The following is a 19,025-nucleotide window of genomic DNA, read 5'->3' as shown; positions in this document are numbered from 1 at the left end:
TGCCAATCGTCTGCGCCTGCCGCCGGAAAGCCCGCCTCGGCGCTGTGCGGAATCCGGAAGCGGGGCCTAGGTGGCGGAAACAGCTTCCCTGGCGGCGCAGAGTCAGCGGACGGGCTTCTCTGGTCTTGGGGTGATTGAGCGAGCGAGTGGCGACATGGGGCGAGGCGGAGGCACCTTCGAGCGGCTCCTCGGTACCTGGAGGCGGGGAGCAGGCTGAGGGTAGCGGCTGCCGGAGGCTCAGCTGCAGCCCGGGAGCGGGGAAGCTCAAATCCTCCTTCCCTCCCCCCCTTCCCTGCCTGCCCGAGGCTTATGCGGGCCGAGCTGAGTCAGAAGGCCAGTCTTGTCACTCCTCTGAGGGAGAACGGCTCCTTCCTAAAAGCCGCTGTGATTAGAAAGCTTACAGTGTCAAAAACGAAGGCCCAGTTTACACTGCCATATAATGCAGTTTAGAACTGCATTATGTAGCAGTATCGATGGGGCCGAAACGAAGTTTTGGGCCGCGATTGTTTTCCTCCTGTTGTCTATCCATTATATCCGTTCTTTTCAACATTTGGTTTTCCATGTTTTTTGGGCCTCGGGTCCCAGAATCTGTGGACATTGACTTCGCGGATTGGGGGAGGGCCAAAGTTTATATGGATGCCACAAAGCCCCCTTTTATTCCTCTCCCCCACTTGCCAAGGGTGAAGCAAAATGGCCGGCTGGGCTGTCTGACGCCTTTGATCCTCTATTGTGCCTCAGTTGTATTGATCCGGAATGGCAGTTTTCCTTGATCTTAGATTAGGCATTTGAGAAAGAGGTTTTTGGCTATTTTGGCTGGAAGATGAAGGATATTTTACCAAGTCAGAACTGAGGTTTTGGTTTACTGAGTAAACTGGCCCGATTTAAATTCTAGGGCAAGGCAATTGTATCTGCCAGCATGTTTTATAGTGTTGATGACCTCATTGCTATGCTTAAATCAGGCTCTGCAAGTCCAGGAAGTGTCAGGCCAAATGCTGACATCACACTGAGTCAAGGATGCATTTATAGGTCAAATGTTACAAGAGGAAAATATTTGAGGTTAGTCAGCTGGTCTTTAATGTCAACAAATGATCAGCTAATCATATGGAGTGGTGCTCACGCAGGACAATGTGTCTGCATTATGAGCCTTTTCTACCCTTTTTGGTAGAAAAACAGTTTGGGCCCAGACTATTTGCAAAACCACATCTATGTATACAAACCAGCATGGGCACTGCAATCAGCAGAGGAGGCCCTACCCTCAGTCCCAATCCCATTTCATGCACGGTTGGTGGGGACGAGAGACGGGGTCTTCTCCGTGATCACCTCCTGCCTCTGGAACTCCTTTCCTAAAGAACTAAAAATTGCCCCCTTCTCTCCTTTAAGAAGCTTCTAAAAACCCACTTATGCATTTGGGCTCATGGAGAGGAGGAGAACTAGTACATCTTTATATATATCCTCATCTACATACTTGAAACTTACCTCAGTCCTGTTGGTTGCTGTAATTCACCCCATATTTTAATGCCTTTTAGCTGTTAGTTCTATTATGTGGTAAATGTTTGTGATGTGTTACACTTCGTTTATTTAAGTCATTAATTTTTAATAATTTTGGTTACTTTTTGCATTAGTTATTAAAAGTTATATATTGTGATTGTTTTTATTTATTGTTTTTGAGTTCATTGTTGTTTGTCTGTTTATGGCATGGAATGTTTGCCTGTTTTGTTGGAAACCTTTCTGAGTCCCCTCGGGGCAGATAGGGCGGATTACAAATAAAGTATTAATATTGTTTTCATATAGAGCTCTGTGAACATGGCACATCATTGTAACGTGAGCATGTTTTGTTCAAAGAACCTTATAGTATTAACCATGATGAAAGAAAAGCTGCAGAAAGGGTTGAAGTTATACAAAGAAAACACATACAAAAGAAGACTTTGTTTTAGATGTAGGATGAAAAAGCTTACACTAAATGCTTTACAATACAGACCAAGTTTTTTTGACTGGGGGATATGAAAGAAGAGAATGTGATTTCTGGAGAGAAAGAGTTCCAGTCATTAAGAGTAGACAGATTGGAAAACAGGAATGGTAGAACCAAAGGAGCAGACATCACATATGCAGGCTCATTTGCCAACATACAACATCTGTATATCTCAGTGCCTTTTACTGGAGGATAGAAAGGTTTTTTTCAGCATTTGTGTGTAGTTAATAACAGTAAAAAAGTAACTCACATAAAAAATGTACTGACGTTATCTTTGTAAAATCTTTGTAAAATCTTAATAATCTTTGCCTAGGAAATGTCAAGAAAGGATAATACATCCCCATGCTTTTCCACAGCAAAGACAAAATATAACATTTAACTTGGGAGATGAATCGTTGCTTCAATGTTTTGCAGATAAAGCTACCAGTCAGCTTCTATTGGAGACAGACTGGGAGTCCATCTTACAGATTTGTGATATGATTCGTCAGGGTGATACTCAGTAAGTCCTGTTATCTATATCAATTTTTGTGTTGTTCATTCCCTTCGTACATTATTTTTCCTCTGGTATATCTCCTTTGTGATTAGATAGGAATATATGGTTTGCCCGCCATTATTCATTGGACAGAGACTTGGATCTGGATCTTTTGCATTTAGATGCAACATTATCCGTACTGTTGTAATGCTCTCTGGAACTTGCTCATCCAGAAATATCTTCAGGCCATTCAAATGAGCAATTAATATCCTAAACCTGCTCCAGGAATCAGTGCAATCTGAACAGTACATCTCTGAAGAAGCTAAAAATGTTCACTGTTCAAAGAACAGGATTGTCAGGCCAATCAAATTCATCATCTGTTGATGGCAGACATTCTAGAATTATATCCTCTGCTGATGGAGTAGAGAGGAAAAAAGTCCACGGGTTTTGATCCTAAAAAATTACTGATCTAATGTTAACAAGAAATTTCAGCTTAACACAAGAGACAAACTTGGTATTTGCATGTCTCACCTCAATTCTACATGTTCTGATTCTGTGATTGGCAAATAATTGATTTTTAGAAAAATTAGGAAGCTAAGAAGGGACTAGAGATGTTTCAAAGAGCTTTCTCAGTACAACTACTGAGAATGAAACTGCTTAGTCAAGCCTGTTTTTAGTGGTAAAATTCTCATAGAAAATTCATAGATATGCAGAGTATGCCTATCTTGAGGTAAATAAATTTGATTTGTTAATTAGCCATTTATTTAGACTAGTTCAATCATTGTCTTTGTCATCTTACATATTAGCAATGGCTTTGTTCACTGAATTGTAGTCTTTCAGTTGTCATTCTCTTTTCCTTTTTGTCCAGAGCTAAATATGCTGTGGGTGCAATAAAGAAGAAAGTGAATGACAAAAATCCACATGTGGCCCTTTATGCACTGGAGGTAAGATGAAGTAAACAGAAATTCTGCAACTTGTTGTCTTTCTGGTCATAAAAGAAAGGTTGTCTTCCCTTGTATCTCTAAGATGTGCCACCAGCATATTTTTTTCAGAGAAGGATCAAACCTTTTGTTAACATCGAAGGTTGTTGAGATTTAGAAGTGGACTGTACTTACTTTTGTGTATTTCTTTTTTAGGTATTGGAGTCTGTGGTAAAGAACTGTGGACAAACAGTCCATGATGAAGTGGCTAACAAACAAACTATGGAAGAACTGAAGGAGTTGCTGAAGGTAATTTGGACAATATGTCTAGAGAGTACCAAAGTGTGCTAAAACAGAAGTGAAGCAGCTTTGATATGCTTCGACTTGCCTGAGATTTATTGAGAAAATTCAGAATTGTAGAATACAATTCTATACATATCTTTTGAGTGGCAGGCCCAGTTGACTTCAATAAGGCTTATGCCTAAGAATGTGTACAAAAGATTGCAGTCACATCTTCTAGTGAATGTGGATCTTTATTGACCACTGCCAAATAAGCAGAAAGTTTTCACTGCCTTCAAAAAAATAAGAGAACGACAAAAGCCATTTGTTCTAGCTGATGTAGAATATCACGGACATAACACTTGAAAGAATGAGTATCTTGAATTTATTCTCACTGAAGTTTAGAAATATTCCTGTGGCTTAGTGGTAGAGCACATATTTTGCTTGCTTCCCTACCACTGGGCCAAGGAACTCCCAGGTTGCATACCACATTCTACACCTTCCCAGGTACATCAGCAAAGGCCTGTGGCACCCTAGAGATTTGTTGCCAGTCCTTAGACACCATACAGAACTAGAAGGATTAGTGGACTAATTTGGTGTAGCTCTATACATACATGCGTACAACCACAGGGTCTTTTTTGGTGTCAGTTTTGTTTAGACTTGTTTTTCACTTTGCTCTTGTGCTATTTATAAGAAAGATGTTTTCTGTCCATTTAGACCCTGCCAGCAAAGGCCTAAACTTGTAACTGTGCTATAGGGGAGGGGATGGCAGCAACAATGAAAGACAGTACATTTATATGTTAAGAAGCCAGCAGTCTGACTTGTACACCTTTGGCTACTTCCTTCTAACTTGCTTGCATTAGTTAGGATGTTGCGGCATCGTAAGTATTAGGTTAGCATTCTGGCTCCAAAATATTAATTCATTAAACCTACACTTACCTTTGCAGCTGGAGTAAATTTGGCTACTTCCTTTTAACTTGGTTGCATTAGCTAGGGTGTTGGGGCATCGTAAGTATTCGGTTAGCATTCTGGCTCCAAAATATTAATTCATTAAACCTACATTTACCTTTGCAGCTGGAGTAAATTTGTGAAGAAACCCCTAGTAGAGGTGTTGGTATGCAGGTACTGAGTTAAGAAGAAAAAGAGACAATCTGAGGTTAGATTTCTAGAGCTAGATGGGATGAGGCATTGCTCTGAGTTTCATATCCTAAAATAGATATCCTGATGCTCTCCCTGTGAGAATTGAGATTCTACTTCAATGTGAGTACTGCCTTATCTTGATTGTTCCTATCTCTACAGAGACAGGTTGAAGCCAATGTTCGCAACAAGATCCTGTACCTAATCCAAGCATGGGCCCATGCTTTCCGCAATGAGCCTAAATACAAGGTCGTCCAGGATACATATCAGATCATGAAAGTAGAAGGTAAAGATAACAGATTGAATTTAGGTTAAGATATGAAATGGGTGGATGGGTGGCTTGGGAGAAGAACCAAGGAGGCTTCTGTCTCCTAGAGACCCTCTGCATGAAGTTTTTGGCACCAAGTGCTGATAGCAGTTCTAATAGCTACATTTTCCAGAAGAAATTGCGAAGTCCGATTTCCTGGCCTTAGCTTCTTAGTTTTAAAATAGAAACAAGTCTCTTGACAAGCTGTATTGAGGAGCATGGTTTTAAGCATGTTGGAACAGTGGGGTATATGTGGAGAGTTTGTTTTGATGCATTTTGCTTTATGTCAGATATGGAGAAGCTGTGTCTAATTGCGGTTCTTATTTGGCTGGGCTGGATAGAACTAATGGGAAATGCTGTCTCCACAGTATCTGGAGGGACACATATTCCCCACTTTTTGTTTTAAAGAAAGTGGTGACAGACTTTTACTCAGCATTATAGGAATAAGCTCAAATGCAGAGGTGTACAATATGAGGCTCTTCAATTTGCACTAGCCCAAGTTATTTTGTGGCCATCTTGGACCTAGTCTTTCCCCCCTTTTTCCAAGGATGAAATGCCTTTTCCAAAGTTATCCAAAAGCAACAGGTTATGTTTTAAGTAGGTTGCAGGAGTTTCCTGCATCATTTGACATAGAAAGCCTTCCCTCCAAAAACATTCATCTACTTTAGGTTTTTTCTTCATTTTTGGTAACCTATGTTGTTCCAAGGACTGAAAATGTAAACCTAGATCTCCTGAATGCATGCTATATTATGGCCCAAGAAATCACATGGACTGACTTTTGGAAGGTCTGCTGGGCTGAGTCAAACATTATAGACTCATCTTCTATGCAGTGAGCTGGTGTGCTGTTGTTTAGCTAGAAAGGAGATCATTCTTGATTAAGGTAATGGCTTTGATGCATTCTAAACTAGAAGCAGCACTCAGGACAGAACTTACACAATCTGACAGGCCTGACATACAGTTCCCATCTTAAGGACATGGGCACAAGCAGCTGGAGTCAACTGAAATAACAGCATTAATTTTATCTGCAGGTCATGTTTTTCCAGAATTCAAAGAGAGTGATGCCATGTTTGCAGCAGAAAGGGTGAGTCTTCCAGTTGGGAAAGGGCCATACCATGAACAAGGACATTATTTTGTTTTTTTTCTATGATATTTAGAACTTGATACTGCTCCCAGTGCTGAGAATTTGAGCTGAGCTTCTTTCTGTGCCATAATTTCTGAGCCCTGAGATAAATTTTCTGTAACATCCACATTGTTCCAGTTGTGCTCACTAATGCTTGTGTCTGCATTTTTCCTGCCTGATCATTAAAACATACTGTTGTTTTTGGGAATGCTCTTTACACCCTTTGGATCATCTCAAAACTTAACACCATTTTTGTTACTTAAGAATTATTCTGCTTCTATGTGGCAGGCTCCTGACTGGGTGGATGCGGAAGAGTGTCACCGGTGCCGGGTCCAGTTTGGGGTGGTGACTCGCAAGGTGAGTGCTGTGGCTCCCTTGGCCAGGCCTTAGCTCTCCCATTTTGGTAACACAGAGCCATCCAGGGGAGAGCAAATGGATGCAAGGACAATATTTTAAGCTCTCTCCACTTTGTGGATGTCTTTTTGAAGTGACTGGCTGCTACCTTTAACCTATCCACTGTTTCCACAGCATCACTGTAGGGCATGTGGGCAGATTTTCTGTGGGAAGTGCTCTTCTAAGTATTCCACCATCCCTAAGTTTGGCATAGAGAAGGAGGTGCGAGTGTGCGAGCCTTGTTATGAGCACCTCAACAAGTAAGTATTGAAGCGTGTGGGTTATGGTACTAAAACTTGGGAACAGATGGGTGTTGGCAGCCTTTTCTGCAGGTGTGAGTCATTCCTATAATAACTCAATTGACTTTCCTGTTTGTCTGTTCTGTGAAGTGCAGCTTCCTGAGCCAAGAGCTTAATTGGCTTATTATAAATCATTGTGCCACAGTTTAGCAGCAGTTGTTGAGCCCCTCCCCCCCCCCCCCACCCCGTTGGCTCTTCACCTTATTAGCAAGGTAGCCATCAGTAGTGATCATGACCTTGGCCTTAATGTCCACACAGGAAAGCAGAAGGCAAAGGGACTGGTAGCACAGAGCTTCCTCCTGAGTACCTGACCAGTCCCCTCTCTCAGCAGTCTCAGGTGAGTGCTTACATGGGAGGGGTAGAGATGGGTCCCTTGCTCACCTTGCTTACACAGCTACCCTTTACTGTTTCTGCAGCTGCCTCCAAAGCGTGATGAAACTGCTCTGCAGGAGGAAGAGGAGCTGCAGCTGGCAATTGCATTGTCACAGTCAGAGGCTGAGGAGAAGGAAAGGATGGTTTGTGTCTTGGTTATGGTGGGGGATTTCTATTACATGAATGCCATGTAGGCCCCCTATGGCTGGCTGCCTTGTGTTAGCCAAAGAGTTTTGATAGCTCCATGTTTGGAGTAAATAAAGGCTCTATCTCTGTGACAGCACTGGTCTCCTGCTGTGAAACAGCTCATGCTGAGGTTCAATCTCTCCTGCTTCTAAGGCAGAAAAGACCTCCACTGTTGGATAAAGCTATGGATCAACTGAGCCAGAAATCAATTCCAGATACCATGCAAATCAAATTTACCTCCAATACCTGAGACCTTACTACTTTTCAGATATTATTTCTGTGTGAGAGTAGTAAATGCCCTACTAAGGCGCTCATCACACACATGCCAATATTGTAAAGATTTGGCTGAACATGGCAACTGTTAAATGGGCAAAATAGATACTCCATTTCCTCTTTCACGTTGACAAAGGTCTGTTACAAGTTGGGAGATTACATCCTTTATCATTTTTTCCCACTGCAGAGGCAAAAAAGCACATTTTCCACATACCCCAAGGCGGAACCAACACCAATTACGTCTTCAGCCCCTCCAGTCAGCACTCTCTATTCATCACCTGTGGTAAGTGTTCAGCTCAGGAAGCACCTGGTACCTGGCACTCAGATCCAGGAGCCTGTAAGACCAGAGTTTCTTGTTGATGCTTAGGTTCACATCACTGATTAAAATTATGTAGTTTTTACCCAAGCTGTTTGAACCCATGGGATTCATGTGGGTCTTTCAACTTGTGTCCCTTGCTTAAGCAACTCCCCTTTTACCTCTCAGTACTAATGCCCTCAAGCTTTTAAGATTAGCCCCTGATGGGTTCTGGGTGAGTTGAGGATAGTCCTCATGAATGCTCTTCGACAAAGTAAAGTGAATCTGGTGTCTATTTCATTTCAGAATTCCTCTGCACCTCTAGCTGAGGATATTGACCCTGAGGTAAGAACACCCCACTTCTTCAATCTCATTAGACCAGATGGCTGCAGGTCTTTGTGAGTGCTTGACTACAAACATCTGAGTTGGCTTTCATTTTCTCACTATCTTCTGACAGTTGGCTCGGTACTTGAACCGTAACTACTGGGAAAAGAAGCAAGAGGAAGTGCGCAAGAGCCCAACACCTTCGGCCCCACTGTCTATGGGGGAGCCAGCAGCCCAATCCACTGAGGTCCAGCCTGCCCCACTCAGCATAGTGGAGGTAAGAACTTTCTCTCCTGTGTTTCCACAGGTCTCGTGGGCTAAATGGGGGCAACTGCTGTTTCTTTCTTCAGTGGAAGCAGCCAGGTCAAAAGGAATTGACGTTTAGGGTGTGTCACATTTGTTCTGGGTGTTGTCTTTTTAGGGAAAGGGATGTTATAAAGGAGCTTCTAATGTAGGGGAGATGAGAGTGGTAATCCTGGATTAAAAAGTACTCTTAAAATTGTAAACTGGATTGGGAATTGTTCTTTCAACTTCCTGGTTTCAATTCCTCCTCAGCAGCAGTACCAAAATGGAGAGACGGATGAGAGCCACGAGCAGTTCTTGAAGGCTTTGCAGAATGCTGTCACCACCTTTGTCAACCGCATGAAGAGCAATCACCTCCGGGGACGGAGCATTACTAATGACTCAGCTGTGCTCTCACTCTTCCAATCCATCAACAGCATGCATCCCCAGCTTCTGGAGTTGCTGAATCAGCTGGATGAACGCCGTTGTATGTTCTCAGAATCCCAGTCCCTGTGGGGTTGGAGACCGGGGAGGGGTGTGTGTGTATGGATATGTAGCAGTATTGTGCTCCCCTTTAAATCATTGCCTGCTATCTGGCAACCTTATGTCCTTCTGGTACAAACCCCATCTCATCCCCTTTTCCTACCCCAACATCTACTGGCCTTTGGCTCTCATTGAGAATTCAACCCCTGCTTTAGTCCAGGTGGGAGCTGCTCAGTCTCGGGGAAGTATGTCTAAAAGTGGTCATTGGTGAGAGTCTTGACACTGCCTTTCTCCCATCAACCCCCAGTGTATTATGAGGGACTTCAAGATAAACTTGCCCAGATCCGGGATGCCCGGGGAGCCTTGAATGCTCTGCGAGAGGAACACAGAGAGAAGCTGCGCCGTGCTGCTGAGGAGGCAGAGCGACAGCGACAGATCCAACTGGCCCAGAAGCTGGAGATTATGAGGCAGAAGAAACAGGTGAGCCTTCCACTGGCATGTGCAAAGTGTGACTGCATAACCTAAGGATATGTTTGCTATTTCTTGAAAAATGACTGGCAAGTAGCAGAACCCAGCACAACATGAAGCACAGTGGCCCAAGGACTAAATCTCCAATGTGCATGTTGCTCACTTGTAGGAATACCTGGAGATGCAGCGGCAGTTGGCTATCCAGCGCCTTCAGGAGCAGGAAAAGGAGCGCCAGATGCGCTTGGAGCAACAGAAGCAAACAATCCAGATGCGGGCGCAGATGCCTGCTTTCTCCCTGCCTTATGCCCAGGTAGGAAGAATGGGGAGACCAGACATTTCTGTCCTGTTTCTTCCCCCTATGAACTAGGCAAGGGTAGAACCTGAAGTAACTCACCCTCCCTGGCCTCACTTCTTATTTTTTTTAGCTGCAGGCCATGCCTCCAGCTGGCGGGGTGATCTACCAGCCGTCAGGCCCCACAAGCTTCCCAGCCACCTTCAGCCCAGCAAGCTCAGTAGAGGGCTCACCCATGCATACAGTGTACATGAGCCAACCCGCCCAGGGTAGTGCTGGGCCCTACACTGCAATGTCCGTGGCAGGAACAGGTAAGAACAGTAGAGGAGAAAGTAAGAAGAGGTGAAGGTATTTAGCCTAAGCCTCTCAAACTGAATGTTGATCTAACACCTAGACTACTGAGCAGATCCTAGAAGGATGTCTTTTACTCATTCTTGACCTATGTTTCAGATCCCAACATGGTGGGCACCTATATGTACTCAACTGGAACTAACAGTGCACAGACAGCTCCACAAGGGCAGCCAGTGCCCACTACAAACCCCGCCTATTCCTCTTACCAGCCTACTCCTACCCAGGGCTATCAGGTAAGTTCAGACCCACAAGTCCCTTCCCATACCCAGCGTGGTTAAGACTGTTTGGAAGAGGAGGGAGTGCCCTAGTGAAATACCGATGGAACTCTGCATTTGCTTATTTGACTTTTGAAGCTTTGATTATTCAAGGATTTGACTAAAATCTTCTCTCTAGTAATCTCTAGATAATTCAGTGTGATTCTCTGGTCAGCTCTCAGTGGAAGATGTCCAGAGTCATGCTGGAGGAACTAGAGATTGCTAGAAAGGTGTTCTCTCATGCAAAAATGTGGCTGTTTTTTATTTACATTTTTCCACTTGGGGCGTGGGGGACTGTGCCCCTTTACCCAGTTAATATGGAGAGCTGACTGTAGTTAGTGTTGGGCTGCAAAACCCAGCTTATTCCTGTCAAGCCATAAAGCTCCCTTGGGCGAGTCTCATAATCTAACCTTCTTCACAGTGCTGTGAGAATGAAATGTAAAAACCTATGTATATTGCCTTGAATTCTCTGGAAGAGAGCCAGTGGTATACGTACAATACATTTTGGCCTTGTATAACTCCTTACTATTGAAATGCAGAAGATCAGAATCATTTTATGCTACATGCTCTTCCATGCCTTTGCCCATCCCTGCCCTCTTTGCCTTGCAGAATGCAGCGGCCTCTTCCCAACCCCAGACCATCCCTGCCATGACACAGGCTCCTCCACCATCTGGTGGCACAATGGGCTACATGGGCAATCAGTCAGTTTCAATGGGCTACCAACCCTACAACATGCAGGTAAGGAATCACTTTTGCATGGATGTGTGAAGATGGTTAGCTCACAAAAAGGACTGGTGGAGAACACCCAATTTCTGTGCATAGGTGCCAGAGAGCCAGTGTCTTATAGCGGTTTAAGTGTTAGACTAGCACACTGGGAGGCCAAGCTTCAAATCTCTACTTTGCTGTGAAAACCCACTGGATGACTTGGGCAGGTCTTACTTCAGCCTAAGAAGAGGGCAATGGTACACCCTCCCTGAATAAATCCTACTAAGAATACCCAAGATATGTTTGCCTAAGGGTAGCCATAAGTCAGAAATGACTTCATGGCACAAAACCACAAGGTGCCTGTTGTCCAGGCTGTGGCTTCTTGGATCACTGGGGTTTCTGATACACACACACTCTCTTTTCTCCTTGCTAGAACCTCATGTCAACCCTCCCTGGCCAAGAGCCAGGTTTGAGTAGCTTGCCACCCCAGCAGCCTTACATGTCAGGACAACAGCCTATGTATCAGCAGGTAAGTCTCTCTAATTAGTTTCAAGAGAATGTGTTTTATGTTGTTGTTCAGTAGCAGACTGGGCCAATGCCCTGGTCACCTTAAGCTAAGCATTGATGGATGTTGATCTCTCTAGCCCTTTCCTACAGGTGTTTGTGTTGGGCGAGTGGGCTTATTATCAAAAGACCCTCCGCTTAAACGTAGAGCAGAGTATTAGCAGCAGCGTGACTCAGCACTAGTAGCCAAACGTGATAAAATGAACAAACACACAGGCCAATGTTACCTCTTCCTTTGGAGGCTTCTCTTTATAGCAAAATAATATGGTTGTACTATTTACAAAAACAAGGTTTCCATAACACAATAACTTTACGCACAGCAGCCTTCTCACACACCCCTGAGGACAACACTAACTTTGACCCACTAACTCTAACAGGCTTCGGCCTACTCACTCCAAAGGGCTCCGTTTCCTAACTTCTCTGTTTGTCTCCTTGCAGATGGCGCCCCCAGGAGGCCCTCCTCAGCAGCAGCCACCTCCCCAGCCGGCGTCGGCCCAGGTGCAGCAGGCACAAGGGGGCAGTGGAGAGGCCCAGCTAATTTCCTTTGACTAATCTTTGTCTGCTGATGGTGACAGGGAGGGGTGGGTTTCTAAGACATTGTTAACACTATCATCTGTTTGTCACTGCTACACCATTGCTGTTTCCTTGCGCTACCCCCACAGTGGGGAAGGGAGAACTGAGAGCTTGCCCTGAGTTGCCTCACACTGCCACCCCATCTAAAGTGCTGCTAAGAGAATCTCTACCTTGAAGCATGGGACTAATGTATCCAGATCCCCTCAATGTCATTTCTTGGTTGTGGAGAGGGCTTGTCCCATCCCCCATTTTAGATGGAGACCTGAGCACATGTGCCATTACAGGAAGCAGCATTAAAGCATGCTCCAGAACCAAAACAAACAGGGTCCAACCCAGAGCATGACCTGGGCCTTCATTCTTGTCCCCCCCCCCCCCCCCCCCCCCGGCGCACATCCTATGGTTGCATCTTGCCAATCAAGTGGCCTTCATTCTGCCCACCTTCAAATAAAGTCTTCCCCCATGTCCCTCTCAATACCTTTTGAGAATCCATGAATTTCAGCATTTTGTATTCCAGGCCCATACCCCCCCCTCCCCCATCTCACTTATCTTCACCGCTTTTGAAGAGTCGTGTCTCTCGTAGTGGCTGGTGTAGACAGAATGGAACCAGTGACAATTAAAGTAATTTAAAATGTTTTCAGTCTGTGCTTCCTTGTATGTCCTGCCTTTTTTTTTTCCTTTTGTCTTTTCATGGGGAGCAACTCTCTAGCACAGTTGTGTAAGTGTGCTGTACAGCAATACAGGGATCACTTTGAAATTTGAGATACAGGGAAGCCATGCCTTAAAACCTAATTTCCAAGGAAGCTACAGTTGCATCCGTTGTTACTTCAGAATTTAATTGTTGTTTTTCTTGTCAAAACTGCGAATTAATTTCGCTACTCAGGCTGTAGTCAGAGATCATAACTCCCTCCTCCGAAAGATCAGGCATTTTGTATATTCAGGCATCTCCAGCTGTGGGAGAAAAAGGCACAGAATGGAAGAGGATAGGTAGATACATGCAAAATGGAAGGCAGTGGAGGGAAAAAGCAGACTGGGGCCTGGAGTTTTCTGCAGTTCTTACCATGCGCTCAAGCCGGAGTGCATTGACGTTTGCCAATTGACGGAGCTCCTCCACATCTCGCAGCCCCCATTCAGGATTCCTGCCATGTAAAAGTATTGCGTTAGGAGTTGGAACATGAACCCTCTTCCTTGCAACAGGGACTTAGAGCCTATTTCAAGGACGGAAAAAAATAAATTAGGAACTACACACAATCCTGTAGGGAGAGGAGGATGAAGTTTAGGGATTCTTGTTGAAATATGCATAACCTATGCTGTTCTTACTAAGTGTAATGGCAATAAGGAACATGTAATTAAACTTTTTACGTAGTCCCTTCACTCTTCCCCTATTTTTAATATCTCATCAGGACTTTGATGGATACCAAAAATAGAATCTTGTTTGAGACTTTATGAGAAGGAATTTCATCCTTCTAACGTACCTGGCTTGGAGCATTTCGTCTAGTTTCACGTTGCACTCCGGGAGGATGATCCCATTAATTGCAAAAGGCTGGAGAGTGGAAACAGTGTGAGAATTACTATTTAGCCACCAAAGAGACAGGAGTACTAAAGGGTTTTGACCTTAGTGGGCAAGGGGAGAGGGGGGAGACCCAGAGGCCTTAAGATAGGATTGGAAAAACCTCAGCCACTATGGTTAGCTGAAGGTAGAGCCTGGATAGATACCATTGGCTTTGGACTTTAAAATGATCAGAGAAAGTGTATCTTGTGTTGGGTGATAGCTTCCATTATTCCTGAAGACTGGTTATGCCAGGAAAGTTTGATGGGAGCTCACATCCAATGTTATTTAGATGGCCATAGGATCCCTACCCCAGTCTTTAAAAGGATAGGAACAATTCTGGTAGTTGATAAATCCTCACTGCTTCTTATGGATACTTTGTTATAAATACAAATAAAGGCGGCCCCTGAGTTACAAACATCTGATTTACAAACAACCCATAGTTAAGAATGGGGGTGTAGGACAACAGGAAGTGAGAGATCTACCCCTAGGAAGAGAAATTTACTCTTGGAAGAGGAAATGGTGTCTGCACAGAAGTGTTATTACCAATCCTTATTTCCACAAGCTAGCAGCTGCTGCTCAGTTGTTTAGTCGTTTCCGACTCTTCATGACCTCATGGACCAGTCGACGCCAGAGCTCCCTGTCGGCTGTCACCCCAGTTCCTTCAAGATCAACCCAGTCACTTCAAGGATACCGTCCGTCCATCTTGCCCTTGGTTGGCCTCTCTTCTTTTTTCCTTCCATTTTCCCCAGCATCGTGATCTTTTCCAAGCTTTCCTGTCTCCTCATGATGTGACCAAAATACTTCAGCTTTGCCTCTAATGTCCTTCCCTCCAGTGAGCAGCCAGGTATTATTTCCTGGAGGATGGACTGGTTGGATCTTCTTGTGGTCCAAGGCACTCTCAGGATTTTCCTCCAGCACCAGAGTTCAAAAGCGTCTATCTTCCTTCGCTCAGCCTTCCTTATGGTCCAGCTCTCGCAGCCATAGGTTACTATGGGGAATACCATTGCTTTGACTATGCGGACCTTCGTTGCCAGTGTGATGTTTCTGCTCTTCACTATTTTGTCAAGGTTGGCCATTGCTCTCCTTGTCAAAATCCAATTTCTGTCACAGGGACAGGAAGTGAGGCAAAATCTTCTGAATGGGCACAGAAGAACATCGCCACAGGGGTATTAACCCTTCCCTATGCAATCCAATGCTAAAACTACATTTGGTTGGAGTTACACGTAAAAATGTATCTTTTCAAACTTATATACAAATTCAACTTAAGAACAAATTCAACTGAAGAACAAGTTGTTCATAACTCAAGGACTGCCTATACTGTGTCTTTTCCCACAGTCTTCCCATTCAAAGATGCATATGTACTGTATACATTTTTAAAAAAACCCTCCAAATTGCATAATAAAACAGATATGCTTCAGATCAAAATACTTCCATACTTTAGAGCAGGGTTTCTCAAACTGTACTCCTCCAGGTATTTTGGACTTCAGCTTCTAGAAATCCCAGCCAGTTTACCAGCTGTTAGGAATTAGAATTGGAAGTCCAAAACATCTGGAGGAGCAGAGTTTGAGAAATATTCCTTTAAAGCAAGAGAACTTTGAATTGCCTGTATTAGCAGCTGAGGAAAGGAAGGTCTTCTTAGGCAAAATAACAGGAGCCAAAAGGTGGATAGATCCCCACACTGTTGTCTCCTGCCCAGTTTGAATATCCCTCTGGTTTGATAATAATTGAGGGTAATATTCAGGTAAAACAAGGTTCAGGTGGCTTGAAAGGTTTTAGTCATTCCTTTTATTCTCAAAAGCATTGCTTTCATACTGACCTTAAACTGAATAGTGGATGAGCAGAAAAGAATGAGTTCCTAATACTTACACCATAGGCTAAGAAAATGCCTCCAGGTTTCAGCAATTGTCCTACGCCTTTAAACATTCCCTACAATAACAACAAATGTGAGGTCAATACAATATTTTTCTCTTTATACCACCCACTGAACAAAGTGTCAAGTAATAACTCCCAAGAAAGGGTCAATTCCAATACCATTGGTGTAGGTTTCCCCTGGTTCTCATGTTATACCTCTAGACCTTGATCAGTCATGTGTAACACGTTGATAATGACAATGAAGTCACAACAGCTTTGACCTAAGCCAGCCCACTGGTTCCACGGCTGCGACACATCTATGAAGAGGGGCTCTCGAACATTGGTCACCTTGGTGGCACGGATGTAAGCTGAGATACTGAGAACAAAGAGGGAAAGTATAAAGTTTCTGTGACTGGTACAAAAATTGAAATGACATTTCATAGTTCCCCATCCAAAACAGAACTAGCAGCAAGATGGATTCAGACAGTAGAGCAGATTGTCAATTGCAGTTGTATGATCACACGCTCCAGTTTAAAGCTGATCAAGACTGAACCTGATTTAGACTGCTGTGCTTTGGTAATAAGATAGCTGAATGCATTCAGCTGTGATTCTACAAGTTACAAGGGTGGATTTGTTATGTATATATGATTAATAGGTACTCAGTTACTAGTATATGGGTTATTTTTGGTGACAAGCTGTTCATTATGCCACACTCTAGCAAGCCATTTTGAGTTGCTTATGTCTCTGAGATCTATTGTAAAGGGAAGAAGTAAGATTTACTTGGAAATGGAAAACACCTGTTGTATAAATTCTAACCGGATAGGAATGTCTCACACTTTTTCTTAAAGCTTTTCCCCTGCAACCATCCACATTTTGCTTCCTCCCTCATCTGGAGCATTCATTTGTTTGTTACTTAGAAAACTCTCTAGATATCCTTACACTTGTCCCTCAATTAAATTTGGCAACTGTCCCTTGTTTTCATATTTTTATGCAATATAATCAATGTTCATAATTCTCTATATGACTCCTCAACTTCCTTATTTCTCATTTGCAAGTTGGCACAAAATATCTGCACTGATTTTAATATACTACACAAACAGATTAAGCAGTCATAGCAAAAAAAGTACTAAAACCAGTACAGATCAGTTGTAGGTTACTACATCTTTTTATAGTACATGGTTTTTAGTTGATTGGAAGTCAGTAACTCTTTCATCCTTTTGCTTACCAATAACATACACAAATAGAAGATCACTCCAGTACAGAACAGACAAGTAAGAATCTAGCTCACAGAAATGGACAGTTTTTGCCTCCAGAGGTTGGACTGAAACACCCAGCATCAAACAGGATTGACTTATGTTTCACTCCTGGAGATACAGTTCCCATCCCTGTTCTAGCTATTTTGTTATACCGCTCCTCTATCTTCTGATGAAAAGGGAGGACACACCATCCTACAGCAGGGTTAGGAACGGTGCAGTTCTCAGTATTGTTGAATTGTAAGTCACAACAGCTGTAGCCTGCATAGTTAATGGTGAGGGATGCTAGGAGCTGCAGTTCAATAACATTTGGAAGACTTCACCTTTTATACAGCCGCCCTACTGCATCCAAACAATGCTGATATTACAGACTGGTGTACCTTTGTTGTGAAGCTGGACTGATCTCTGATGGTTGCCAGGTGACAGTAGGCAGAGCCTGGGCAAAGTGCACCACATGTTGTCCTGTCCCCGAACCTAGTTCCAGCCCAAAAGCTGAGCACGTTTCATCTACGTAATCAGCCAGCACCTCCAGAATACTCTCCTTGTTCCTCTCAGCAACAGGAGAGACCAGCATCTTTGCACCTTCCAGATACGCTCTGCCTTCTTCTCTTCTCCCAGGACTGCTGCCTGTTGTCTGATGCCTCCTGCTCTGTTCAGATGCCTTAAGCTAGATTTATTAACACAAAGGAGATTACACCAAGATGAACCTGTCTGGTGACGCAAAGGCCTGTGTTGCCCCAGATGCTTAGGTACAAAACAGGCCAGTCTAATAGAAATCAAGCCAAAATAATGTGTTTCGCTTCTATATATGATAGAATTGTACTGAGCTAAGTCACATTTGTCCCTTTGGAACCCTTGATTTTGTTAAACTAAAAAGACTATTTCAGTCCCAGGTGCAAATGTAAGGTTCATCAAGCACAGGCCAGTGTGAAAATAGGCGGCCATGTTCTAGACCAGGCATGGGCAAGCTTCGGCCCTCCGGGTGTTTTGGACTTCAACTTCCACAATTCCTAATGGCTGGTAAACTGAATGGGATTTCTGGGAGTTGAAGTCCAAAACACCTGGAGGGTCGAGGTTTGCCCATGCCTGTGACCCTGCTTGCCCAGGAAACCCTTCAAGGTCCTTACTGGCCACAATTCCACTTGTAAGCCTGTGAATGCACTATTTCTCTCTTACGCGCTTGGTTACATTTGGAGCATCTTATCCTGATGCTCACTGTAGCCTTGCTGAAGGTAATGTCAGCCAGCTGTGGGGCCCAACCCCTCTTGCCTTTTACACTGTGCAATAACCTGCCAGAAGAGATCCGACAGCTAAACAAGGTGTTGGAATTGAAAATGCATTTGAAGACCCATCTCTTCTGACTCAGTTAATTTTCAACCATCAGTTTTGATTTGCATTCTCTTGCTACTGTATGTCAGTTCTGTATCTGTATTTAGTGTACGTTTTTAATATTTTTGTGTTTTTATTTATATAATTTCTTGTATATATTTTATGTTGTTCTTATATTTTGTTATATTGTATTGTCCTGGGCATGGCCCCATGTAAGTCGCCCCGAGTCCCCGTTGGGGAGATGGTGGCGGGGTATAAATAAAGTATTATTATTATTATTATTATTATTATTATTATTATTATGTTCATATGCTTTTGACTTTGTTGTATTGTGCCTCAAGTCATCAAGGGAGGTGGGTAATAAAATATTACTATTTTTTAATTAATATTTGATGGGAAGAAAGAGTGGGCCTTTTCATTGGTTGCTACCAGACTCCTGAACTCCCTCCCTAAAGAAACCTTTGGGGGGGGGGATGTTTGGAGTGGCATATTTTTTTTTCCATTATTGCTATCTGGCACATGGTACAGGGTGACAAAGACAAGGACAAACAGACTGAAGGATAGTTTTTATCCTAGAGCTGTGGCGATGTTGAACTCCGTGGTTTTGCACTGATGTGGCATTGGGGGCTGGGTAGTGGTGGTGGTGGGGTGTGTGTGGAGGGATGGGTGTATTGTTTTGTGGTGTGTGCGGGGGAAGGTATGAAATTCCATTGTGCAATAGCATA

General features: G+C 43.6%; 2 protein-coding genes across 5 annotated transcripts; one reads left to right on the top strand and one right to left on the bottom strand.

Moving 5' to 3' along the window:
* Positions 1-31: 31 nt before the first annotated feature.
* Positions 32-12,951, top strand: hgs (hepatocyte growth factor-regulated tyrosine kinase substrate). 3 transcript variants are annotated; one of them, XM_062970759.1, is made up of 21 exons: positions 32-191; positions 2,384-2,468; positions 3,310-3,385; positions 3,578-3,670; positions 4,940-5,063; positions 6,113-6,165; positions 6,493-6,561; positions 6,733-6,857; positions 7,155-7,233; positions 7,313-7,402; positions 7,915-8,010; positions 8,329-8,367; positions 8,480-8,623; positions 8,902-9,115; positions 9,419-9,591; positions 9,749-9,889; positions 10,005-10,182; positions 10,322-10,455; positions 11,086-11,214; positions 11,615-11,710; positions 12,184-12,951. In XM_062970759.1, exons 1-21 carry the CDS (start codon positions 155-157, stop codon positions 12,295-12,297), a joined length of 2,289 nt encoding a protein of 762 aa, XP_062826829.1. In that variant the 5' UTR covers positions 32-154; the 3' UTR covers positions 12,298-12,951. The 3 variants fall into 3 exon arrangements, with proteins under 3 accessions (XP_062826829.1, XP_062826828.1, XP_062826827.1); XM_062970758.1 differs by having other exon boundaries at positions 7,313-7,411; positions 8,905-9,115; XM_062970757.1 differs by having other exon boundaries at positions 7,313-7,411.
* LOC103277817 (methyltransferase-like 26 B) lies at positions 12,685-17,666 on the bottom strand. Of its 2 annotated transcripts, XM_062970761.1 has the most exons (6): positions 17,352-17,647; positions 15,935-16,094; positions 15,734-15,793; positions 13,791-13,858; positions 13,376-13,454; positions 12,685-13,266 (listed from the first exon to the last, which is right to left on the bottom strand). In XM_062970761.1, exons 1-6 carry the CDS (start codon positions 17,543-17,545, stop codon positions 13,213-13,215), a joined length of 615 nt encoding a protein of 204 aa, XP_062826831.1. In that variant the 5' UTR covers positions 17,546-17,647; the 3' UTR covers positions 12,685-13,212. The 2 variants fall into 2 exon arrangements, with proteins under 2 accessions (XP_062826831.1, XP_062826830.1); XM_062970760.1 differs by having other exon boundaries at positions 12,685-13,454; positions 17,352-17,666.
* Between the last annotated feature and the right edge of the window lie 1,359 nt (positions 17,667-19,025).

Source organism: Anolis carolinensis, chromosome 2, assembly GCF_035594765.1.
Source record: "Anolis carolinensis isolate JA03-04 chromosome 2, rAnoCar3.1.pri, whole genome shotgun sequence".
In the NCBI taxonomy this organism is placed as follows: Eukaryota; Metazoa; Chordata; class Lepidosauria; order Squamata; family Dactyloidae; genus Anolis; species Anolis carolinensis.
Note: the sequence above shows the minus strand (reverse complement) of the source record. Positions and strands in the feature narration are given on the sequence as shown.